General features: G+C 46.0%; 1 protein-coding gene across 1 annotated transcript in view; it reads right to left on the bottom strand.

Moving 5' to 3' along the window:
* The window catches only part of bop1 (BOP1 ribosomal biogenesis factor), a 170,293-nt gene that overhangs the window by 131,776 nt on the left and 12,857 nt on the right, over positions 1-25,660 (bottom strand). The window contains exons 2-3 of the mRNA XM_078230144.1: positions 14,131-14,325; positions 7,173-7,307 (exon numbers count right to left, since the gene is read on the bottom strand). Coding sequence (XP_078086270.1) covers positions 7,173-7,307; positions 14,131-14,325 — 330 coding nt within the window. The remainder of the gene's footprint in view (positions 1-7,172; positions 7,308-14,130; positions 14,326-25,660) is intronic.

The raw sequence follows: 25,660 nt of genomic DNA, 5'->3' as shown, positions 1-25,660 counted from the left end.
TTGCATCTACTCTGTCTCGTCCTGTTAGAATTTTATAGGTTTCTATGAGATCTCCCTCATTCTTCGAAATTCCAGTGAATAAAATCCTAACCAACTCTCCTTGAACCCTCATACGTCAGTCAGCTCGCTGTTAGTGGGAGTTTGGATTACAACGTGACTATATTTTCAAAGTGCTTGACTGGCTGTGAAGCATTTTGGGATGTCCCATGATGCTATATAAATGCAAGTCTTTCTTTCTCATCTCCTTCGTTTTGGGAAAAACAGCAACATATTTACATGTAAATTCAGCGTAACAAATGAAAATTCCCTCCCTCAAAGGCCACAGGAAGAATTTGGAAGTGAAGCTGGCCATTCTGCCCATCGCACAATGTGCTAACTTTCTGAACAAGCCAATGACTTCCTCTTATTCAACTGATCTTCCCCCAAAACATGGGTTCAGCCAAGATTCTGTACCGGGACCACTCACCACCTCCAAGAACCCCACGAGGCAGAAGCGGTGCTTAATATCGAGAGGGGAATCTCGGGAGCTGTTGGGGCAGCCCAAGAAAACAACAAATATAGCTGCAACCCTTGAAAAGACCAGATGGCCATCGAGAACAGCAAACACGATACAGTCAGAGCCCTCAGAAAGGAACACTGACAGTCTACTGGCTCCTAAAGGGGTAGCAGCTTGACAACAAAGCAGGATGGACAAGATCCTGTGCACAGGTCTCCAGGATGACAGGGCCAGCTGGAAGGAGCTATTTTCACTGCTCTCCTGAAAGGTTTTCTGACTAAAAGGGTTGTCAAAGCACAGAACAGAGAGTTACATCCTGCCATAATCTTTCCATGTAAAAACAGAACAAACTCTGGAACATCACCAAGTGCTCGACTGAAGTTAGGTGAGTTTAAAGGAGAAAACATCCCTTGTAATCACAACTTCTGCTAAAATAAAAAGAATGTTCAAGTTCATCTCTCTCTGCTTTACTGTGTGTTCATTTGTTAACTATTCTTTCTCATAAAAAAAGTCTTTTAAAAGTTTAAAGTTTATTTATTAGTATCACAAGTAGGCTTACATTAATACTGCAATGAAGTTACTTTGAAAATCCCCTCATCGCCACACTCCAGCACCTGTTCGGGTTCACGGAGGGAGAATTTAGCACGGCCAATGCACCTAACAAGCACATCTTTGGACTGTGGGAAGAAACTGGAGCACCCGGAGGAAACCCACGCAGACACAGGGAGAATATGCAAACTCCACACAGACAGTGACCCAAGCTAGGAATTAAACTCAGGTCCCTAGTGCTGTGAGGCAGCAGTGCTAACCACTGTGCCGCCCCATTAAGTTGACTGCAATATTCACAAAGCGTCACTCCCTCCCTCCTCAAAGCATGCTGACTGGGGTCATTTCATCCCTTATACTCTGAGAATGAAATGTTTGATTTGATTTCTCTTCCCAGGCAGCTTCTCTCTCGCCCCCTTCCCAATGCCACAGACCCTCACTATCAAATCAAACAACCCATCGGTAAATGGAACAGTAAAGAGCAGAGTGTGGCCCAGTCAACACAATCAGCAGCTGTGGTCAAAGAGCTAAGTTTCCTCCTCAAATCCAAACTGTGCAGCAGGGTTCAAAGCCCAGGGGACATGTTTAACAATTAGGAAATTAAGAGTAAGAATGGAAATAATGTTGAAGTTTTCTACTCAAATGGAATAAGTTAGCAGGGAAGAACAGTAGTAAACAAGTTGAAAAGGTTACTGCTGCAATATTTGGCTAGAAAAGTGACTGAGGATACTGAACGAAGGCAGGTAGTGGACGTTTGAATAATGCTCGACTTGGGCCTCGTTAACCTCTCACTAACATTTTTACATATTCCCTCTCTCCCAAATCATCTACAACTCTTCCACGTGAAAGGAGAACGACCACAACTCAGAGACTCCAAGAGAAGCTATCGTCAAACAAGGTGTCAATGTGGGCTTATCCCCTCTTTCCTCTCCCCCCCCCCATGAAAACTGGATTGTTGAAGAAACCCTGATTGATTAAATAACGTCCTATAGGAAAGTGAACATTTTTACAGGGTATGGATGTTGCTGGCTAGTCCAGCATTTATTGTCCAACCCTAATTGCCCTCGAGAAGGTGGTGGTGAGCTGCCTTCTTGAACCGCTGCAGTCCTTGAGGTGCAGGTACACCCACAGTGCCGTTAGGGAGGGCAGTCTAAGATTTTGACCCAGTGACAGTGAAGGAACAGCGATATATTTCCAAGTCAGGATGGTGAGTGACTCGGAGGGGAAACTCCAGGTGATGGTGTTCCTGGGCATCTGCTGCCTTGTCTAGATGGTAGTGGTTATAGGTTTGGAAGGTGTTGAAGAAACCTTGGAGAGTTCTTGTAGATGGTACACACGGCTGCCATTGCCCATTGGTGGTGGATGGAGTAAATGTAGAAGGGGTCGCGATCAAGCGGGGCTGCTTTGCCCTGGATGGTGTTGAGCTTCGAGTGTTGTTGGAGCTGCACCCATCCAGGCAAGTGCGGAGCATTCCATTGTATTTCAGACTTGTGCCTTGTAGATAAAGGACAGACTTTGGGGAGTCAGGAGGCGAGTTACTCGCCACGGGATTCCTCGCCTCTGACCTGCTCTTGTGGCGATTCAGCAATGGTAATGCCACTGAATGTCAATGTGCCACCTTATTCACTCCCGGCTTCTTCTGACTCCGGTTCTATTCAGTGGTTGGCTCTTGATGTTCCTGAAGTGACTGAGGGCAAGGAGAAATCCAATTCCTTTCCTGAACGCCACCAACATTTAACGGACTGTTCCATTTATAATGCATTTCCTGCAGTCACATTTTTGCCTGATAATCATTCCTGTCAAGTGTTGTGGAACATCTGACTGTGTTAAAGGTATTATACAAAAGTAACTGGGTTCAAATCCCACCATGGCAGCTGGCAAATTTACGTTCTGCTCATAAATGAATCTGGAATATCGTTAATGGAGTCCATGCAACTATCATGGACTTCTTGAGAAAGTGAGAGGGCATGGGATCCAAGGGGCTGTTGCCTTGTGGATCCAGAACTGGCTTGCCTGCAGAAGGCAGAGAGTGGCTGTGGAGGGGTCTTTCTCTGCATGGAGGTCAGTGACCAGTGGAGTGCCCCAGGGATCTGTTCTGGGACCCTTGCTGTTTGTCATTTTCATAAATGACCTGGATGAGGAAGTGGAGGGATGGGTTGGTAAGTTTGCTGACGACACCAAGGTAGGTGGTGTTGTGGATAGTTTGGAGGGATGTCAGAAGTTGCAGCGAGACATAGATAGAATGCAAGACTGGGCGGAGAAGTGGCAGATGGACTTCAACCCGGATAAGTGTGTAGTGATCCATTTTGGCAGATCCAATGGGATGAAGCAGCAGTATAATATGAAGGGTACCATTCTTAGCAGTGTAGAGGATCAGAAGGACCTTGGGGTCCGGGTCCATAGGACTCTTAAATCGGCCTCGCAGGTGGAGGATGCGGTCAAGAAGGCGTACGGCGTACTAGCCTTCATTAATCGAGGGATTGAGTTTAGGAGTCGGGAGATAATGCTGCAGCTTTATAGGACCCTGGTTAGACCCCACTTGGAGTACTGCGCGCAGTTCTGGTCACCTCATTACAGGAAAGATGTTGAAGCCATTGAGAGGGTGCAGAGGAGATTTACAAGGATGTTGCCTGGATTGGGGGGCATGCCTTATGAGGATAGGTTGAGGGAGCTTGGTCTCTTCTCCCTGGAGAGACGAAGGATGAGAGGTGACCTGATAGAGGTTTACAAGATGTTGAGAGGTCTGGATAGGGTAGACTCTCCGAGGCTATTTCCAAGGGCTGAAATGGTTGCTACGAGAGGACACAGGTTTAAGGTGCTGGGGGGTAGGTACAGAGGAGATGTCAGGGGTAAGTTTTCCACTCAGAGGGTGGTGGGTGAGTGGAATCGGCTGACGTCGGTGGTGGTGGAGGCAAACTCGTTGGGGTCTTTTAAGAGACTTCTGGATGAGTACATGGGATTTAATGGGATTGAGGGCTATAGATAGGCCTAGAGGTAGGGATACGATCAGCGCAACTTGTGGGCCGAAGGGCCTGTTTGTGCTGTGGCTTTCTATGTTCTATCAGATTGTCATATCAAAAAATAAACACACTTTGTTGCTGAAATAATCTACAAAGTGTGTGTGGATTTGTAATCAAGCAAGTGGCATGGAGAACAGCAGTCCACCTGTATCCACACCATCTAAACATGTACATAGGAACTGAATGGCCTCCTCCCTTGTGCCAGTTCATTAGACTATGGCCAATTGGTGCCCAAACTCTATTCCGATATTAGCAGGCAGACCTAGGGAACGTGTGCATAATTTATAGTCTGTGGGCTACGTGTAGCCCACAAATCTTGCCAAGGAAACTCAGTCCAACTCACACTCACAATTCTTATCGACCAATTGCCAAATGTGGAGCTCTAGAGGGGTTAGAAAGCACTAAAATGATCATTCGAAACACAGCTCCTCGTGGGCTGGATATGGACAAAAGGCCCTTGAGACCTCACAAAGTACAGCTTTGAACTGAGCCATCGAGACAGAATGACTCAATAACAATTCCCGGCTTGGGTCACCGTCTGTGTGGAGTTTGCACATTCTCCCAGTGTCTGCATGGGTTTCCTCCGGGTGCTCCGCTTTCCTCCCACAATCCAAAGATGTGCGAGTTAGGTTGATTGGCCATGCTAAATTGCCCCTTAGTGCCCCACGATGTGTATGTTAAAGAGATTTGCAGGGTAAATATGTGGAGATTCGGGGATAGGGCCTGGGTGGGGTTGTTGTCAGTTAGGTGGATTGGACATGCTAAATTGCCCCTTAGCGTGAGGGGGACGAGCTAGGGTAAATGCATGGGGTTATGGGGATAGGGTCTAGGTGGGACTGTGGTCGGTGCAGCCTTGATGGGCCAAATGGCCTCCTTCTGCATTGTAGGGGTTCTGTGATTCTATGACTGGCACAAAGATAATTTACATCATTTGAAATAGGACAAGTATATTAAGGAAAGGAAGGTGAGAGGGAAAAGTGGTGGGGCTGAAGGATTCACTTTGAATCATTCTAACAAAAAGAGGCACAACAGACAACGGGTCAAATATACTCTTCTCCACCCCACCCCCCCAACCCTATGCTATAAACTTCAAAGGTTCTATGGACCCTCAGGATTACAGACAGAAACATCTCATTCAGTTCAGCTGCAATTGTATGATCAGATTTACAGATATAATCTATAGTGTCACAGCAGACTTGAGGGACAGAGCAATTTCTAAGACTGCCTTGACAATGACAGCGTTTATCTAACGTGACAAGCCAAGCACCCTGCTGGGAGCAAACCTTTACAAGGATAACACACTGGAGTTTTTAAAACTGCAGATCTTTTGACAGCTGTAGTTAGCTCCCCAGCAGAAATCATACCGTCTGTTCAAACCATAACAGGGAACAAACTGAAGGTGGGAGGAGAGAATTGGAATTTAACACCAGAAACCAGACTAAACAGATCCAAATTCTGCAAACATCCTCCACACCAGCAGGGGACAGACCGGCAACACTAGTCCCAAGGAGATTCCATACAGAAAGAACACCTAATCCAGCCATGTTAACTGCTGACACCAATTCCCACAGGAAGTATACCCAACACAGGAAAGTATAGAAATCCTCCCCGGAACATCGACAGCAAAACCAGATGTCAGGAACAAAAACGTCACCACTTTGGGATGAAGATGCACAGCGGGTGAGAGAAGTGACTATTAGAAACTGTCACAACAGCGAAGTAGAAGCTCCGTCCAGAAGCTGGAGACTTGAAGCAATGAGGGTTAACACCCCGCGAGAGCTGTGCTGCCTATGGAGGACAGGTGGCTGTTCAATATGCCCAGCAGAATCTACGCTGCTAAACACAGGCTGGTCCCAGGTTTATTACCAGTGTTGTGTGAAGAGGCAGACCTCAAATGTTCCTAGTTTCTGAGGAGGGGACGAGAAAAACAGTTTACTGGAGTTGTCACCCTCAATTACGGAATGAGTCAGAGTGGGAATATGCACATGAATTGTTATTGAGTACGTCCCTCCCACAGGAACTGCAGCTCCCAAAACATTCCTCAAAAGTACAAGATCCATGGAACTCCACAACAGCAGAAAAGAAAATCAACTGCTCCATGATACAAGGAATAAATTGGTCAGCAACAAACAGAGGCAACATGACACTCTTTCCTTCTTCACTTGAATAAAACACAAGGCGATGCACTGTGTAATGAGCAGCAATGACAGGAACCCACTGTCCCAAAGACTGTAGCACAGAGGATGCCAGCAACGGCTTCACTCAGCTGGTGATAAGGGTTCAAGTCCTGCATGTCACCTGAGCCAAGGCTGAGGGAATGCTGCACTGTCAGAGGTACTGCCTTTCCAATGAGGCGCTAAACCACCTCCCTGTTCAGGCAGATGTAAACGATCCCACGGCATTATTCCCAGAACCGAATTCTGCTGAGTCCCCTCACCAAAAGGCCTCCGTTGTGGCCATTGCTGTAAACACCATTTACCTGATGATGTTTGTGTTTGACTGGGATGACAATAACTGCACAGTCATAGCCTCAGGACGTCCCAGAAGCACTTCAAAATCAATACAGTATTTTTGAAATGTAGTCACTGCTATAATGTAGGAAACATGGTAGCTAATTCACTCACAGCTAGGTCCCTCAAACAGCAGTGACTAGATCATCTTTTGGTGGTCGATGTTGGTTGAGGGATAAACATTTGCCGAGATACCAGGAGAATCGTATCTTGATTTCACAACCTATCGAAAATCCCTCAGTCTGGATTAATAAACCCCAAGCTTCTGACGAAGAGATAAACATGCTACCACTAAAACCACAGCTACCACCATAAAACACGCATGGCCTAAGGCTCACCATTTAAGCAAGGTGCCAGGGAACCAACTATAAACTACAAGAGTCAGAATGAAAAACAGCGAGAGAGAGAGCTGGGTGAAGATTCGCCAGTGTGGATTTGAACAATGGGAACCTTCTGCTATAGCAAAAGACTCCAAGGGTTTGCGTCGAATACGAGTGAGCTTTTAATGGGACTGGCCCAGAACCAAAATCTGCAACTTGACCCAAGTATTAGCAACCCAAAAGGTTAAAAGCGCTGGCGAGAAAAGCAGTTTCTCCTTACCTCCTCGTCCGAAGTGTCCCCTTCATGTTCATCTCCTGGAGGAGTCAGTCCTGTCTGCTCTGGGCGCACACTGCAGTCAGACCCCGCCAACTTTCCATTGCTTTCACCTTCCTCCTTCCTGGCAACTTCCCTCATCTGGGAAAAAGAGCCACAAAAATATTTGAAACAAAACAGAGGCTGTGATTACTGTGAGCACGTGGGTGAACAGGACAAACAGTAGATTGTTTAACACAACCATCCAATGTGCTGATCAGTCACTGTCAGTTTGCACCCTGTGGACATGCTTTGGAGCCAGCTTAACTTAAATTCCAGTTAGTGGCTGGACTGGCTTTGATTTATCACATGTATCAGTATACGATGAAAAGTTTCTTGTGCACTATATAGACAAAGCATCCCGTTCATAAAGTACATAGGGGAGAAGGAAAGGAGAGCATGCAGAATGTGTTACAGTCATAGCTAGGGTGTAGAGAAAGTCCATTTAAAAGTCTGATGGCAGCAGGGAAGAAGCTGTTGAGTCGGTTGGTATGAAGAAGATGGAAGAGAGAATGTCCAGGGTGTGTGGGGTCCCTGATTACGCTGGCTGCTTTTCTGAGACAGCGGGAAGTGTAGACAGAGCCAACGAATGAGAGGCTGGTTTGCGTGATGGACTGGGCTACGTTTACAACCCTTCGTGGTTCCTTGTGGTCTTGGACAGAGCAGGAGCCATACCAAGTTGTGGTGATACATCCGGAAAGAATGCTTTCTATGGTGCATCTGTAGAATGTGGTGAGAGTTGTAGCTGACATGCCAAATTTCCTTAGCCTCCTGAGAAAGTAGTGGCATTGGTGAGCTTTCTTAACTATAGCATGGGTGTGGAGGGACCAGGATCTGGACACGTAGAAATGTGAAACTCTCGACCATTTCCACTTCATCCCCGTTGATGTAGATAAGGGAATGTTCTCCACTACGCTTTCTGAAGTTGATGACTATCTCCTTTGTTTTGTTGACATTGAGCGAGAGATTATTGTCATCGCACTATTTCACCAGATTCTCTATCTCATTCCTGTACTCCGTCTTGTCATTGTTCGAGATCCGACCCACTACAGTGGTGTCATCAGCAAACTTGAAAATGGAGTCGAGGTGGAATTTGGCCACACAGTCATAGGTGTATAAGGAGTACATTAAGGGGCTGAGGACACAGCCTTGTGAGGTGCTGGTGTTGAGGGTAATTGTGGAGGTGCTGTTGCCTATCCTTACTGATTGCAGTCTGTAGGTTAGAAAGTCTAAGATCCAGTCGCAGAGGGAGGAACCGAGCCTTAGGCCACAGAGTTTGGAGATGAATTTTGTTGGGATAATGGTGTTGAAGGCTGATAAATAGGAGTCTGATATAGATGTCTTAGTTATCTCGGTGTTCCAGTGTTGAGCATAGGGCCAGGGAGATGGCTTCAGATCAGATAGGACTAAACAACTAGATAAGGAGGATAGGACTAAACAACTTGATAAGGAGGATGTGCAGGATATTCTGGAGGGTCTGAAAATAGATAAATCCCCTGGTCCGGATGGGATTTATCCAAGGATTCTCTGGGAGGCAAGAGAAGTGATTGCAGAGCCTCTGGCTCTGATCTTCAGGTCGTCGTTGGCCTCTGGTATAGTACCAGAAGATTGGAGGTTAGCGAATGTTGTCCCATTGTTTAAGAAGGGGAACAGAGACTTCCCCGGGAATTATAGACCGGTGAGTCTCACTTCTGTTGTCGGCAAGATGTTGGAAAAAATTATAAGGGATAGGATTTATAGTTATTTGGAGAGTAATGAATTGATAGGTGATAGTCAGCATGGTTTTGTGGCAGGTAGGTCGTGCCTTACTAACCTTATTGAGTTTTTTGAGAAAGTGACCAAGGAGGTGGATGGGGGCAAGGCAGTGGACGTGGTATATATGGATTTTAGTAAGGCGTTTGATAAGGTTCACCATGGTAGGCTTCTGCAGAAAATGCAGATGTATGGGATTGGGGGTGATCTAGGAAATTGGATCAGGAATTGGCTAGCGGATAGGAAACAGAGGGTGGTGGTTGATAGTAAATATTCATCATGGAGTGCGGTTACAAGTGGTGTACCTCAGGGATCTGTTTTGGGGCCACTGCTGTTTGTAATATTTATTAATGATCTGGATGAGGGTATAGTTGGGTGGATTAGCAAATTTGCTGATGACACCAAAGTCGGTGGTGTGGTAGACAGTGAGGAAGGGTGTCGTAGTTTGCAGGAAGACTTAGACAGGTTGCAAAGTTGGGCCGAGAGGTGGCGGATGGAGTTTAATGCGGAGAAGTGTGAGGTAATTCACTTTGGTAGGAATAACAGATGTGTTGAGTATAGGGCTAACGGGAGGACTTTGAATAGTGTGGAGGAGCAGAGGGATCTAGGTGTATGTGTGCATAGATCCCTGAAAGTTGGGAATCAAGTAGATAAGGTTGTTAAGAAGGCATATGGTGTCTTGGCGTTTATTGGTAGGGGGATTGAATTTAGGAGTCGTAGCGTTATGTTGCAACTGTACACAACTCTGGTGCGGCCGCACTTGGAGTACTGTGTGCAGTTCTGGTCCCCACATTACAGGAAGGATGTGGAGGCTTTGGAGAGGGTGCAGAGGAGGTTTACCAGGATGTTGCCTGGTATGGAGGGGAGATCCTATGAGGAGAGGCTGAGGGATTTGGGATTGTTTTCGCTGGAAAGGCGGCGGCTAAGAGGGGATCTTATTGAAACATATAAGATGATTAGAGGTTTAGATAGGGTGGATAGTGATAGCCTTTTTCCTCTGATGGAGAAATCCAGCACGAGGGGGCATGGCTTTAAATTGAGGGGGGGTAGTTATAGAACCGATGTCAGGGGTAGGTTCTTTACCCAGAGGGTGGTGAGGGATTGGAATGCCCTGCCAGCATCAGTTGTAAATGCGCCTAGTTTGGGGGCGTTTAAGAGATCCGTAGATAGGTTCATGGACGAAAAGAAATTGGTTTAGGTTGGAGGGTCACAGTTTTTTTTTTTTTTTTTAACTGGTCGGTGCAACATCGTGGGCCGAAGGGCCTGTTCTGCGCTGTAATGTTCTATGTTCTATGTTCTATGTTCTAACTGTTCCTGTGACTGGATTCGGGGAGCAAATTCGCCACGTCTGGGACCGCATCAACTGCTTAGCATTATCAAGGCTTGGAGGGTGGGAGGGGGCTGGCGAGAGGAGTTAGTCATGATGTGGAGATGCCGGCGTTGGACTGGGGTGAACACAGTAAGAAGTCTCACAACACCAGGTTAAAGTCCAACAGGTTTATTTGGTAGCAAATACCATAAGCTTTCGGAGCACTGCTCCTTCGTAGAGGAGTTAGTGACATATAAGATAAACAGGTTGTTACAAACCACTCGGCTGTCTTTCATCCCAAAACAATTCTCCCACACATCTTCCAGCAGAATCCCTATCACCAACATTTCAACCAACCAACGTGAATATTTCATTTGTGTATATGTCTTCTTCACTGATCACTCACTAACGAGTGTCATTGTCCACCTAAGTCTGTATTATTGGTCATGGGTTCTGTACGTCGTGTGGCTGATGAGCTCGATCCTAGAGCCACATCTTTGACTGCACGTTTGACAGATGTTTGCAGGAGGTTCGGTCCTTTGAGTCGAGATCACCGATATTCCTTTCTCAGGCTTTCCCCCCCTCCCCCCCCAAACTGTGTCCCTTCAATCAGGAGATTCCTCAAAGTAGGATCTCTTCAGAGCAAGGGTCGCCCAGGTGTTGACGTCTATGTTGCATTTCTTGAGGTAAGCCTTCAGGGTGCCTTTGAAGTGCTTCCCTTATCCTCCGCTTGTTCCAGAGTCTTCCTCGAGCTGGGCGAAGAAGGTTTGCTTTGGCACTCGGGACTCTGACATCCGAAGCAGATGCGTGGCCTAGTGGAGTTGGTTTTGGAAGACTGTGGCCTCTCTGCTGGTGCTCTTGACTCTTTCAAGGGTGATGTTAGTAAGCCTGTCCTCCCAGCTGTGTGGAGAATCCGTCTCAGACAGCATTGATTGTACCTCTCCAGGGCCTTCAGATGGCGTCTGTACGGCGCCCAAGTTTCTGAGCCATGCAGAAGAGTTTGGGAGGACGACTTCCTTGTGTACACGAGAATCTTGGCGTCAGTACAAATGTTACGGTTGAAGCCTCTCATCCTTAGATGTCCAAAGACAGCACTCAGGAATCGGATAGGAGATTGGATCTCTGCATCAACGTCAGCCTTCAACGAGAGATGGCTCCTCAGATAGGGGAAATGTTCCACAGTTGGGAAGGTTCCTGAGCACTGAATTTGGACATCTAAGGATGAGAGTCTTCAACCGTAACATTTGTACTGACGCCAAGATTCTCGTGTACACAAGGAAGTCGTCCTCCCAACTCTTCTGCATGTCTAGGCTATAAAACACCTTGGGTCGTAACACACAACTTCAATTTGCTCCAGGCTGCTGAAAGTTTTGATTGGCCAAGCATTTGTTAACTCTGCTGAGCAAATTATGAAAACTTCACAGATCAATGGAAGGCAATCGAGCAAACAGAATGATCATTCAGGACCAAGTATCAAAGGTTCAACCCAGCCAAGTGATAGAAATAATTAATGCTGATCACCAGGCCACCAGTTTCGTACTGCTACAGCCTACAATTATATCTGGCTTTTGAACAGTTAAGTGAATACATATTTACAGTATAAATACCATGGCTATTGGAGGTGGTCAGAGGCAAGGTATTCTTCTCCCCCAAGACACCAGCTACAAGGCACAAGCCAGGAGCCTGATAGAATACTCTCCACTTGCCTAGATGAGTACAGATCCAAAAACATTCAAGAAACTCAACACCATCCAGGATGAAGCAGCCTCTTGATCAACACCTCAAACATCAAAACATTCACTTCTTCTACCACCAGCACAACATGGCTGCCATATGTACTGTCTACAAGTTGCATTGCAGAACTCACCGAGGTTTCTTTAGCAGGACTCCCCAAATCCATGGTTTTCACCACCTAGAAGGATAACAGTAATGGGTGCCTGGGAACACCCACTACCAAAATCCTCTAGAGATCATACACCATCCTGATGTGAACAAATATTGACTGTTCTTCCATTGTCACTAGCTGTGATAGGAGCTGATGGGAGTCTGTATCCTGTCAACTGGACTCTGACAGTTCTCTTCACATCAGGAATCAGAGCAAGTCCTGAAATTTCTGAACTATCAATTAGGCAGCTTCCCGAACTTTGGAATGTATACAACATCCAGCACAAAAACAGGCGCTGCTGCTTATCCTCCACTCAAGCCTCTTCTGTCCTCATCTAAATCTATCACTGTAACTCTCTATTCCCTTCAACAGCTTCTTCCCTGCTGCTGTCAGGCTTTTGAATGGACCTACCTTGCATTAAGTTGATCTTTCTCTATACCCTAGCTATGACTGTAACACTACATTCTGCACTCTCTCCTCTCCTTCTCTATGAACGGTATGCTTTGTCTGTGCAGCGTGCAAGAAACAACACTTTTCACCGTATGTTAATACATGTGACAATAATAAATCAAATCACACTAACCTAGCTTGTCAAGTGTACACTTGTCTCAAATGTATCTAAAGTATTCACTCCAACCACTCTGTGGTAGTGAGTTCCAGATTCTCACCACTCTCTGGCTAAAGAAAATTCTTCTGAGTTTCCGATTGGATTTCTTGGTGGCTGTCTTATGTCAGCACCCTCCAGTTATGATCTTCCCCACAAGGGGAAACATTCTCTGCATTTGTCGATTAGATCACTGCTCAGTCTTTTAAATCGAGAGAAAGGTTTGGCAAGTTTGCATTCATTATTCCGTTGATATGTTTCCATCACAAAGGAAAGTCAGAAATTTGTTCTCAAACTAGAGAATTCTGAAATCTTACCACACAGGAGCTCATTAAGCCCATCTGACTCGCTAAAATTAGCCCCACTCACTGTTCTACAGAAATTAAGTCCGTCATCTATTTATCCCTTTTGATTCTGTTTAGTTTTCGATTTTATAATAATCTGATCCGGTGTCTTTTCACCTGAACTAGATTTTCAATCCCCAGCTATTGGCAGGGATCTGATGGCAGAGTGAACTCGGTGTTTCTTCTTCATGATCACTCACTAACGAGTGTGATTGTCCATTTAAGAATCTCCGTGTTATTGGTCATGGGTTCTGTGGGTCCTTGCGTGGCTGATGAGCTCGATCCTAGAGCCACATATTCGACCGCACGCTTGGCAGGTGTTTCCAGGAGGTGGGTTCAGTCCTTAGATTCCAGATCGCTGGGATTCCTTCCTCTGGTTTCTTTTCTGGGCCTCCTCCTGCCATCGGGTCTCCTGGAGGAATTGTGTCCCTTCAATTAAGAGGCTGCTCCAAGAGCAAGGGTCTCCCAGGCGTTGATGTCTATGCTGCATTTCTTGAGGTGAGCCTTCAGGGTGTCTTTGAAGTACTTCCTTTGTCCTCCTCTTGTTCCAGGACCTTTCTTGAGCAGAGCGAAGATTTGCTTTGGCAGTCGGGACTCTGACATGAACTTTAGGTACTCGGTGTACTGCTTACTCTAATGAAACACTGGCTCAGGGTATCCCATATCATTCATACATAAAGTTGAGCTCAGTTTTACAGGGCTTGGCTTCCTAAGTAAAGTCAACATTTTATGCTCAAGGAACAAGTACTGGAAAGGCCAAATTGTCTAATGGGTTCGCAGCACCAAAGAACTCCTAATCTCAACCAAAGGAGGGACACCTGATTGAGCGAATGGGCAATTTACGATGAGTATAAAGCCCCTCCACAGGCAGATCTTCGCGAGCTGAATTAGCAACAATCTCAGCTCAGATCAGCTGCCCACCATCCCAGCTAGAGATGGCTCATTACAAACAGAACCCAAACATTGGCTGTACGCTCAGGACACACAATATTTTTCGCGGGAAAAACAGAAATGCTGCTGTTGTAACTCACCTTAACATCCCGCTTGCTGAACTTCTTCACATCCTTCTCTTCAACTCCACTGTCATCATCACCCTCTCCCTCCTCATCATCATCTCCATCACTGCTGTCACTCCCTGAATCTTCCAATCCAGAGAAAAGGCTCTCTTCGCTGTCTGTTAGGTCCCCTGCATCTTCATCAACTACTGCATTTTCAAATACAGAAAGCTGTAAAATAAAAACACACACGAAAATTAAAAATATGCATTTCAAATTAACCGAGCAGATCACTCATGGTCCAGCTTAAAGAATGTTGGAGGACATTCTCTTAACAATAGGGACATGATGAAATGTAATCTACAAGATGCACTGCAGCAGCTCACCAAGGCTCCATCAACAGTATGTTCCAAACCCCCATCATCTCGAGAAGGGCAAGGGCAGTAGGTGCATAGGAACACTCCATCAGCAAGTTTCCCTCCAAACCACATACCACCCCGATTTGGAACTACATCACCGCTCCTTCACTGTGACTGGATTAAAACCCTGGAACTTCCTCGCTAATGCAACTCAGTGCACCTACACCACAGAGTGCTGCTGTTCAAGGGCAATTAGAGGGGGACAATAAATGCTGGCACTGCCAGCAATGCCCACACACCATTAATGAATGAGAAGTACAATACTCTGCGAAGGTGGAACCTTACCTATGGGTCTTTCAAGTCCTAAAGCTTCCTCACAGATTTGCTATACCACAGGGTGTCACCCCCCCCCCCCCCCCCCCCCCACCCCCAATTATGAATGTGGGCGTCAATGACTAGACCAGCATTGATTGCCCATCCCTAATTGCCCTTGAGAAGATGGTAGCGAGCTGTCTTCTTGAACTGCTGCAGTCTGAGGTGTAGGTACACTCAGTGCTGTTAGTGAGTGGCTATGGTTCCCTCCCTATGTTTCTTTTACTAATTTTTGTCCTTTGATTGGCGAGCCTTTCACCAATGGGAACAATTTCACCAAGTCTACTCTCCCTAGCCCCTTCATGATCAAATCTCATCTCCGCCTTCTCTTCTCCAAGAAAACCTATCCCAACTTTTCCAATCTATCTTCATAACTGAAGTTCTTCATCCCTGGAGCCATTCTCATGAATATTTTCCATACTCTCTCCAATGCCTTTGCATTCTTTCGAAAGTGTGGTGTCCAGAACAGGATGCAATACTCCAGCTGAGGTCAAATTAATGTTTAATACAAACTTATCATAATCTCCTAACCAAAAGAGAAAATGCTGGAAAATCTCAGCAGGTTTGGCAGCATCTGTAAGTGATGACCAGATGACCACATAAGGTCATCTGGACTCGAAATGTCAGCTCTTTTCTCTCAAGATGCTGCCAGACCTGTTGAGATCCTACAGCATTTTCTCTTTTGGTTTCAGATTCCAGCATCTGCAGTAATTTGCTTTTACCATAATCTCTGCTGTTGTATTCTTATGCCCCATCAATAAAACCCAGAATACTGCATGCTTTATTAAATGTTCCCCCAATCTGTCCTGCAAATGATCTATGTACTTATCTATCCAGTTCCCTCTGCCCCTGCACCCACTTTGGAATTTTACCCTTTATGTTGTTTCTCCATGTTTTTTCTACCAAAATGAATCACTTCCCATTTTTCCGCCTTGAACTTGATCTGCCACTTGTCCATCCATTCCACCAACTTGGCTCTGCCCTTTTGAAGTTCTACACTATCCTTCTCACCGTTCACAATACCTCCAAATTCCATATCATCCAACTGTAAAAAAATATTCAATTACATAATAATTGGTCTTCAGCACATTAGCGAGAGTATATTTTCTGCTGCTGAAGTAAATTCCCCTCAAAAATCAGCAAGAATTGGCCATGTCTCTCAACACTTTGTCTTCGGCAGTAAGAACTTAGGAAAGCAGTTGACAATGTTAGTCTATTGTCCATCACATCCCCAGTACAGAGGAAGCAGTGAGAGCACTGAAGAACCAAGCTGACTGACTTGGTACTTCCAGGAGTTGGCACTCAAACATCAAGCACACCCTTACAGAATCAGCTCCCTCTCGGTCTTCTCCGCAGCACAAATCTATGCTCCACTGATCAATGAGCACCTTTTCAAAAGCGAAGCTGCAATCTCATCTCCAAAATACTGCAGATGCTGGAAATCTCTTGACTGTTCCTCTCGCTCCAATGATGCTGCCAGACCTGCTGAGCATTCCCAGCACTGGTGTCATTTATGGACCCGTATTGGCTTTGGCATTTCATACAAATATTTAGAAACACCAGATGACAACTCAACCTTTGCCCCTCTAGCTGCCACCAACCCCAGACTGGGAGGTCAAGCAAGGAAGAAAGCAATTCCTAGATTTGTAGGATGACCAAAACAGCTTTAACCAGACTTGAGTTTCGTGTCAGTAAAATTCCTGATCTAGGTCAGTGTGTAGTGGAAAAGTGACTAGCATAGGTCAGGCACCCACAGAGTGGCAGTAGTTCGCAATGGCAGAGACCTGTGACATGCTTCAGCTGTAGTCAAAGCGCAGCCAAGAGACTGAAGTAAGGATTTCTTAATGACTAAAGGATGGGTGGTATAGACAAGCCAAGAAAGGGGCACAGAGTCAAGATAGCTGGAATGTTCCTGAAATATAAGCTGCATACACTAAAGGAGGGATGAGGTATTCCAGACTGCTGTGAAATTCTGGGAAGGAAATGGAAGAGGAAGTCTGCAAGCAGATGAAAAGAGATAAGTGGGGATAACAAAATGATTGTGCTGGGAGATTTTAATTCTTCACTTCAGGATTGGAGCAGAGAAGGAGAAAGGGGGAATGGAATTGCTCAGCGGAGTGTGCGAACAGGCCTATAAGAGCCGGAGCTGCTGCCACATCAGGCAACAAGTGATCCAACTGATCAGCTTAAATGTGGACAAGGGCCTTTTGGAAAAAGTCATGACAATTTCTAGCAAAGCGTAACTTAGAAGAGAAGAAAATTGGTACAATAACTCACAGCAGATTTGAGAAAGATGAGGCAAGCTATCTCTGGCGAGGTACATAGACAAATTGGTATCAACAATCACAGAGCACATTGTTTTCAGAGTGATTGAAGCAATAGCAAATAAGTAGATGCTTAAAAACAAAACTACTAGCATGCTAGAGAAACCTCGAAAGTCTTCATTTACCACATGGGGAAATAAAAGTGGCCAGTGTGGGTTTCAGAAGGGATAATCGGGAAATAAAGTGAACTAACTGGGAACGTATGTTAGTTGAGGTTTTGTGCTCAATTCTCTCACGTGGTCTCGAACTCAACCCTCTGACTCGAGAAACAAAAGTGCTACCAAATGAGCCATAGTGGACACCACAATATCCATTCCAAGAATGATCAGATTCTAAAGCTATTGCAGAGTTTTAGCCTGAAGCATTCTTCTACTGTAATGTGAAACTCAGCAGTGTGATTTTCAGTATGTGAGCAGAGGGACAGTTCTGACCAAATGGCACATGCACAGTAATTCAACACTTCAAAATGTGGACTGGAGGAAGCAAATAGTTCTCATACTCGGTCTCTTTTCCTGTAGGAAGGTCATTCGAGTGCAATCAAACGAGTCTCTCAGGCTCCGAAATAGCAAAACGCACTCAGTCCACATCCACCATTGGAATTGGCCACTGCAGCGGAATACAAGAAATGCTCGCCATCTCCGAACCCAAAGCCCACAAAAAGGCAGGACCGGAGGACAGCCTCTAGCCACAGAAATCTCCAAATGATAATTCAACCAACACACTCCATGGACTAAAACAAAGTTCAGCAGATCAGTCTACTCGAGCACCTCTGGTACTGAAGCAACATTCCAAATCAAAAATCTTGGTTAATGGGTTGCCAGGTGCCAACCTCCTTTTCTCCTTCTGTTTCATAGCACTTGAATATGCAAGGAATAGCGGGATATGGACCAAGGCAACGAATAGAGGGATACGGACCAAGGCAACGAATAGAGGGATACGGACCAAGGCAACAAATAGAGGGATACGGACCAAGGGCAGGCAGAAGGAATTAGTTTAATTTGGTGTCATGTTCAGCACAACATCATGGGCCAAAGGGCATGTTACTGTACTGTTCTATGTTCTTTATAAATACAGTGACTATCCCAGGAAGAAAAACTGGTGAAAGACAGAACAATTTACATTTAGCTCATCTAAACGTAAAGAAACACGCTTTCAAAAACAGGCACCCAGCCTGAAAGGGCAAGGTAAGGATGGGGGATGACTCAAACTTATCTCGAATGAGATATATTTTGAGGAGATTTTTAACAAGGTGCGGAGAGGAGGTCCCACAGATTTTGTTGGGTTCAATTATTCAGCAGTGGGAGGGTGGAAGTTGGATCAGGCAGCCTCGACATGAGGGGAAAACATATCACACAGTCAGTCACAATCTGGAGTGCACTATCACAGACTCAATCTGGAAGCAGATACAATCATAATTTTCAAAAGAAAATTGGATAAATACTTGTAGGGAACATATTTGCATGGATATAGGGAAAGAACTGGAGAGTCAGACTGATTGGATAACACTTTCTGAGAACAGACACAGGCACCATGGACTGAAGTTCTGTATTCTATGATTACTGTCTCAGTGTTGTAAAGAGCCTGGCAGAGATTAAATCACGAGGAGGCCAGATATGGACCCGATCAGGTATCATGAGACTGACCATCTGGACCTCAATGCAAAATTCAGCCAGGCATCTCGAAGGTACGCCTATTCCAGCCAGTTAGCCCAAGACAGCTTTCCAAGCTACAGCTATTAAAATCTCTATTCAGGTCAGGGAAATTTTTTTTTACATCTTTCATCTGATCTTTTTCTGGGAGGTGAGGGAACAGTTAAAAAAAATGCGCACTGAAATCACACCTCTCCCTGATGTTGCTGCTGCACTTCAGACAGTCGTAGCCACTGCTCAGAATGAAGCAAGTGACTTCACTTTGGGTCTCTGGATCTAGTTTACATTGTCTGAGGACAGACACATCAATGTGTTACTTAAATAAATCAGAGCACATCAATTCCACAACTGATGGCCACAATCTAGGCTGATTTGACTAAATCGAAAGAAATTGGGGAAAAACAGATATTCGCATTTATTCAGCACCTCAGGTCTCTAAAAAACAGAATACTTTTCAAATGAAATGACTCACGTCGGCAAAACGTGGCCACAACAAATATGGCACAAAGAGCAATGAGCTGAATGATGAGTTAAGCCTTATTTCCGGGATCAACATTGGCTCACAGAGCAGGAGAACAATGAGTCTTTGACTCAGGTGGTAACACTAGTGTCATAGAACATAGAACAGTACAGCACAGAACAGGCCCTTCGGCCCACAATGTTGTGCCGAGCTTTATCTAAAGCCAAGATCAAGCTATCCCACTCCCTATCATCCTGGTGTGCTCCATGTGCCTATCCAATAACCGCTTAAATGTTCCTAAAGTGTCTGACTCCACTATCACTGCAGGCAATCCATTCCACACCCCAACCACTCTCTGCGTAAAGAACCTACCTCTGATATCCTTCCTATATCTTCCACCATGAACCCTATAGTTATGCCCCCTTGTAATAGCTCCATCCACCCGAGGAAATAGTCTTTGAACGTTCACTCTATCTATCCCCTTCATCATTTTATAAATCTCTATTAAGTCTCCCCTCAGCCTCCTCCGCTCCAGAGAGAACAGCCCTAGCTCCCTCAACCTTTCCTCATAAGACCTACCCTCCAAACCAGGCAGCATCCTGGTAAATCTCCTCTGCACTCTTTCCAGCGCTTCCACATCCTCCTTATAGTGAGGTGACCAGAACTGCACACAATATTCCAAATGTGGTCTCACCAAGGTCCTGTACAGTTGCAGCATAACCCCGGAGTCTGAGTCCAAAGATTCAGAGCTCAAACCCCACTCCACAGATTTAAGCAGGTAATTTCGGCAGATAGCTCTGAAGGAGTGTTGCACCGTCAAAGCTGCTGTTTTTCTGATCAGACAGTAAATCAAGATCTCACGTGTCTTCTCAGGTAGATGTCTACCGAAAGACGTGCTAGTTAGGTGCATTGGCTCTGCTAAATTTTCCCTCAGTGTACCCGAACAGGTGCCGGAGTGTGGCGACGAGGGGATTTTCACACTAACTTCATTGCAGTGTTAACTTGTGATAAAAATAAATAAACTTTAAACTTAAGATCCCTCAGCGGTATTTTGATGAAATCCAGGTGAGCTTTTTTTTGGAGCTGACCTACATAGTTAAAATAGATCATCTGGTCAATGCTGTTTATGGGACCTTGCAGTGTACAAATTGGTTGCTTTGTTTCCTTCTATCTCTTGGATTCCCTGAGATTGTCAGCCTATTCCAGTCTTAAACATAGTCAACAATGCACCATCCACAACTCTCTGGTAGAGAACTCCAAAGATTCACAACCCTTTGACTGAAGAAACTGCTCATCTCAGTCCGAAGCGATCGGCCCCCTAATCCTGAGACGAGTGGAAATGATCTCAGTGTTGACCCTGCCAATCTATCCAGAATCAGAAAACCAGAACACCGTACTGCTGGTTCTGATGAAAGGTCACTGACCTGAAACATTCACTCTATTTCTCCCCATTAATGCTGCCTGGCCTGCTGAGTATGTCAATCATTTTCTGTTTCCATTCCCTTCAGAATCTCACATGGTTCAATTAGATCACTTCTCATTCTTCGAAACTCCAGCGAATATATGCCCAATGTACTCAGCCTCTCATCAGAACTGTTACGGCACAGGAGGTCATTGTATTTACACGGCCTCTCAAATGAGCATCTGAACTAAGCGCCATTCCCCTGCCTTTTCCCTGAAGTGGAGATGCCGGCGTTGGACTGGGGTAAACACAGTAAGAAGTTTAACAACACCAGGTTAAAGTCCAACAGGTTTATTTGGTAGCAAAAGCCACACAAGCTTTCGAGGCTCTGAGCCCCTTCTTCAGGTGAGTGGGAATTCTGTTCACAAACAGAACTTATAAGACACAGACTCAATTTACATGAATAATGGTTGGAATGCGAATACTTACAACTAATCCAGTCTTTAAGAAACAAAACAATGGGAGTGGAGAGAGCATCAAGACAGGCTAAAAAGATGTGTATTGTCTCCAGACAAGACAGCCAGTGAAACTCTGCAGGTCCACGCAACTGTGGGAGTTACAAATAGTGTGACATAAATTCTGATTCTAGGATCGCATGATAAAGACTCAGGAGGAAAAAAGCAGAAATATTTATGTGAAATAGTGTGACATAAACCCAATATCCCGGTTGAGGCCGTCCTTGTGTGTGCGGAACCTGGCTATCAGTTTCTGCTCCGCGACTCTGCGCTGTCGTGTGTCGCGAAGGCCGCCTTGGAGAACGCTTACCCGAATATCAGAGGCCGAATGCCCGTGACCGCTGAAGTGCTCCCCAACAGGAAGAGAACAGTCTTGCCTGGTGATTGTCGAGCGGTGTTCATTCATCCGTTGTCGTAGCGTCTGCATAGTTTCCCCAATGTACCATGCCTCGGGACATCCTTTCTTGCAGCGTATCAGGTAGACAACGTTGGCCGAGTTGCAAGAGTATGTACCGTGTACCTGGTGGATGGTGTTCTCACGTGAGATGATGGCATCTGTGTCGATGATCCGGCACGTCTTGCAGAGGTTGCTGTGGCAGGGTTGTGTGGTGTCTTGGTCACTGTTCTCCTGAAGGCTGGGTAGTTTGCTGCGGACAATGGTCTGTTTGAGGTTGTGCGGTTGTTTGAAGGCAAGAAGTGGGGGTGTGGGGATGGCCTTGGCGAGATGTTCGTCTTCATCAATGACATGTTGAAGGCTCCGGAGGAGATGCCGTAGCTTCTCCGCTCCGGGGAAGTACTGGACAACGAAGGGTACTCTGTCCACTGTGTCCCGTGTTTGTCTTCTGAGGAGGTCGGTGCGGTTTTTCGCTGTGGCGCGTTGGAACTGTTGATCAATGAGTCTAGCGCCATATCCTGTTCTTATGAGGGCATCTTTCAGCGTCTGGAGGTGTCTGTTGCGATCCTCCTCATCCGAGCAGATCCTGTGTATACGGAGGGCTTGTCCGTAGGGGATGGCTTCTTTAACGTGTTTAGGGTGGATGAGGAGGATCGCAACAGACACCTCCAGACGCTGAAAGATGCCCTCATAAGAACAGGATATGGCGCTAGACTCATTGATCAACAGTTCCAACGCGCCACAGCGAAAAACCGCACCGACCTCCTCAGAAGACAAACACGGGACACAGTGGACAGAGTACCCTTCGTTGTCCAGTACTTCCCCGGAGCGGAGAAGCTACGGCATCTCCTCCGGAGCCTTCAACATGTCATTGATGAAGACGAACATCTCGCCAAGGCCATCCCCACACCCCCACTTCTTGCCTTCAAACAACCGCACAACCTCAAACAGACCATTGTCCGCAGCAAACTACCCAGCCTTCAGGAGAACAGTGACCAAGACACCACACAACCCTGCCACAGCAACCTCTGCAAGACGTGCCGGATCATCGACACAGATGCCATCATCTCACGTGAGAACACCATCCACCAGGTACACGGTACATACTCTTGCAACTCGGCCAACGTTGTCTACCTGATACGCTGCAAGAAAGGATGTCCCGAGGCATGGTACATTGGGGAAACTATGCAGACGCTGCGACAACGGATGAATGAACACCGCTCGACAATCACCAGGCAAGACTGTTCTCTTCCTGTTGGGGAGCACTTCAGCGGTCACGGGCATTCGGCCTCTGATATTCGGGTAAGCGTTCTCCAAGGCGGCCTTCGCGACACACGACAGCGCAGAGTCGCGGAGCAGAAACTGATAGCCAGGTTCCGCACACACAAGGACGGCCTCAACCGGGATATTGGGTTTATGTCACACTATTTCACATAAATATTTCTGCTTTTTTCCTCCTGAGTCTTTATCATGCGATCCTAGAATCAGAATTTATGTCACACTATTTGTAACTCCCACAGTTGCGTGGACCTGCAGAGTTTCACTGGCTGTCTTGTCTGGAGACAATACACATCTTTTTAGCCTGTCTTGATGCTCTCTCCACTCCCATTGTTTTGTTTCTTAAAGACTGGATTAGTTGTAAGTATTCGCATTCCAACCATTATTCATGTAAATTGAGTCTGTGTCTTATAAGTTCTGTTTGTGAACAGAATTCCCACTCACCTGAAGAAGGGGCTCAGAGCCTCGAAAGCTTGTGTGGCTTTTGCTACCAAATAAACCTGTTGGACTTTAACCTGGTGTTGTTAAACTTCTTACTGTGTTTTCCCTGAACCCCTGCACGTTGTTTCTATTCAAGTAATCTAATGCTGTTGAATGACTCGATTGAACCTGCCTCCATAACATTTCCAGACAGTGCATTCCAGACCAAAACCACCCGTTTGTGTGAAAAAGTTTCACCCTCGGACAACCCCCTTATCCCAGGAACCATTTAATGAGCCTTTGCTGCACCGCTTCCAATGCAGCTTGTCCTTTCTTAAATGTGGAAACCAAAACTGCACAGTATTCCAGATTTAGTCTCACCAAAACCCTGTACAACTGCAGCAAGACAACTAGGGACAATTCATCACAATAGTTCTCTGATCCCAGTTACCTGACCTGGGTTTTGGCACTATTTGTTTCCTTCTTGCACAGGAACACTGGGTCCAAACGACGTAAAAATGACAATCTGTGCATGGGCAGTCTGCTCCCTGGGTTTGCGCATACACAAAAACACCGAGGCCTGTTGGGACTTGAAGTTCCTGGCCTCCATTCTCAACACCAAGGTAAATTTGGTTTCATAACACCGGCATTGTAGAAAATTGCCCAAGTATAAGTTTAGTTTTATAAAGTTTAGAAAGTTTATTTATTGGTCACAAGTAGGCTTACATTAACACTGCAATGAAATTACTGTGAAAATCCCCTAGTTGACACACTCTGGCGCCTGTCTGGGTACACTGTGGGAGAATTTAGCATGGCCAGTGCACTTAACCAGCACGCCTTTTGGACTGTGGGAGGAAACCGGAGCACCCGGAGGAAACTCGCACAAACACGGGGAGAACATGCAAACTCCACACAGACAGTGACTCAAGCTGGGAATTGAACCCAGGTCCCTGGAGCTGTGAGGCTGCAGTGCAACCGTGCCACCCTAACCTGTTGTTGTCCTAAGGCCAAGGCCATCCCCACACCCCCACTTCTTGCCTTCAAACAACCGCACAACCTCAAACAGACCATTGTCCGCAGCAAACTACCCAGCCTTCAGGAGAACAGTGACCAAGACACCACACAACCCTGCCACAGCAACCTCTGCAAGACGTGCCGGATCATCGACACAGATGCCATCATCTCACGTGAGAACACCATCCACCAGGTACACGGTACATACTCTTGCAACTCGGCCAACGTTGTCTACCTGATACGCTGCAAGAAAGGATGTCCCGAGGCATGGTACATTGGGGAGACCATGCAGACGCTGCGACAACGGATGAATGAACACCGCTCGACAATCACCAGGCAAGACTGTTCTCTTCCTGTTGGGGAGCACTTCAGCGGTCACGGGCATTCGGCCTCTGATATTCGGGTAAGCGTTCTCCAAGGCGGCCTTCGCGACACACGACAGCGCAGAGTCGCGGAGCAGAAACTGATAGCCAGGTTCCGCACACACAAGGACGGCCTCAACCGGGATATTGGGTTTATGTCACACTATTTCACATAAATATTTCTGCTTTTTTCCTCCTGAGTCTTTATCATGCGATCCTAGAATCAGAATTTATGTCACACTATTTGTAACTCCCACAGTTGCGTGGACCTGCAGAGTTTCACTGGCTGTCTTGTCTGGAGACAATACACATCTTTTTAGCCTGTCTTGATGCTCTCTCCACTCCCATTGTTTTGTTTCTTAAAGACTGGATTAGTTGTAAGTATTCGCATTCCAACCATTATTCATGTAAATTGAGTCTGTGTCTTATAAGTTCTGTTTGTGAACAGAATTCCCACTCACCTGAAGAAGGGGCTCAGAGCCTCGAAAGCTTGTGTGGCTTTTGCTACCAAATAAACCTGTTGGACTTTAACCTGGTGTTGTTAAACTTCTTACTGTTGTCCTAAAAAGCAGGGTAAATCTGACCCAGCCAATTACTGCTCCATCAGTCTACTTTCGATCATCTGCAAAGTGATGGCAAGTGTCGCCAACAGTGCTAACAAGCAGTACTTACTCAGTGATAACATCAGGAGTATAGGCACACAGAGGGTGTGCAAGTACACGGATCCTTAAAGGTGGCAGCACAGGTGGAGAGGGTGGTCAAGAAGGCATATGGCATGCTTGCCTTTATTGGACGGGGCATAGAGTATAAAAGTTGGCATATGATGTTGCAGTTATATAGAACGTTGGTTCGGCCACATTTGGAATACTGCGCCCAGTTCTGGTCGCCACACTACCAGAAGGACGTGGAGGCTTTGGAGAGAGTGCAGAAAACGTTTACCAGGATGTTGCCTGGTATGGAGGGTATTAGCTACGAGGAGAGATTGAGTAAACTAGGGTTGAGGCAGACACGCTAGGA

The sequence above is a fragment of the Mustelus asterias genome, chromosome 2 (genome assembly GCF_964213995.1).
Source record: "Mustelus asterias chromosome 2, sMusAst1.hap1.1, whole genome shotgun sequence".
Classification (NCBI taxonomy): domain Eukaryota; kingdom Metazoa; phylum Chordata; class Chondrichthyes; order Carcharhiniformes; family Triakidae; genus Mustelus; species Mustelus asterias.
This window is presented reverse-complemented; position numbering and strand designations above follow the sequence as displayed.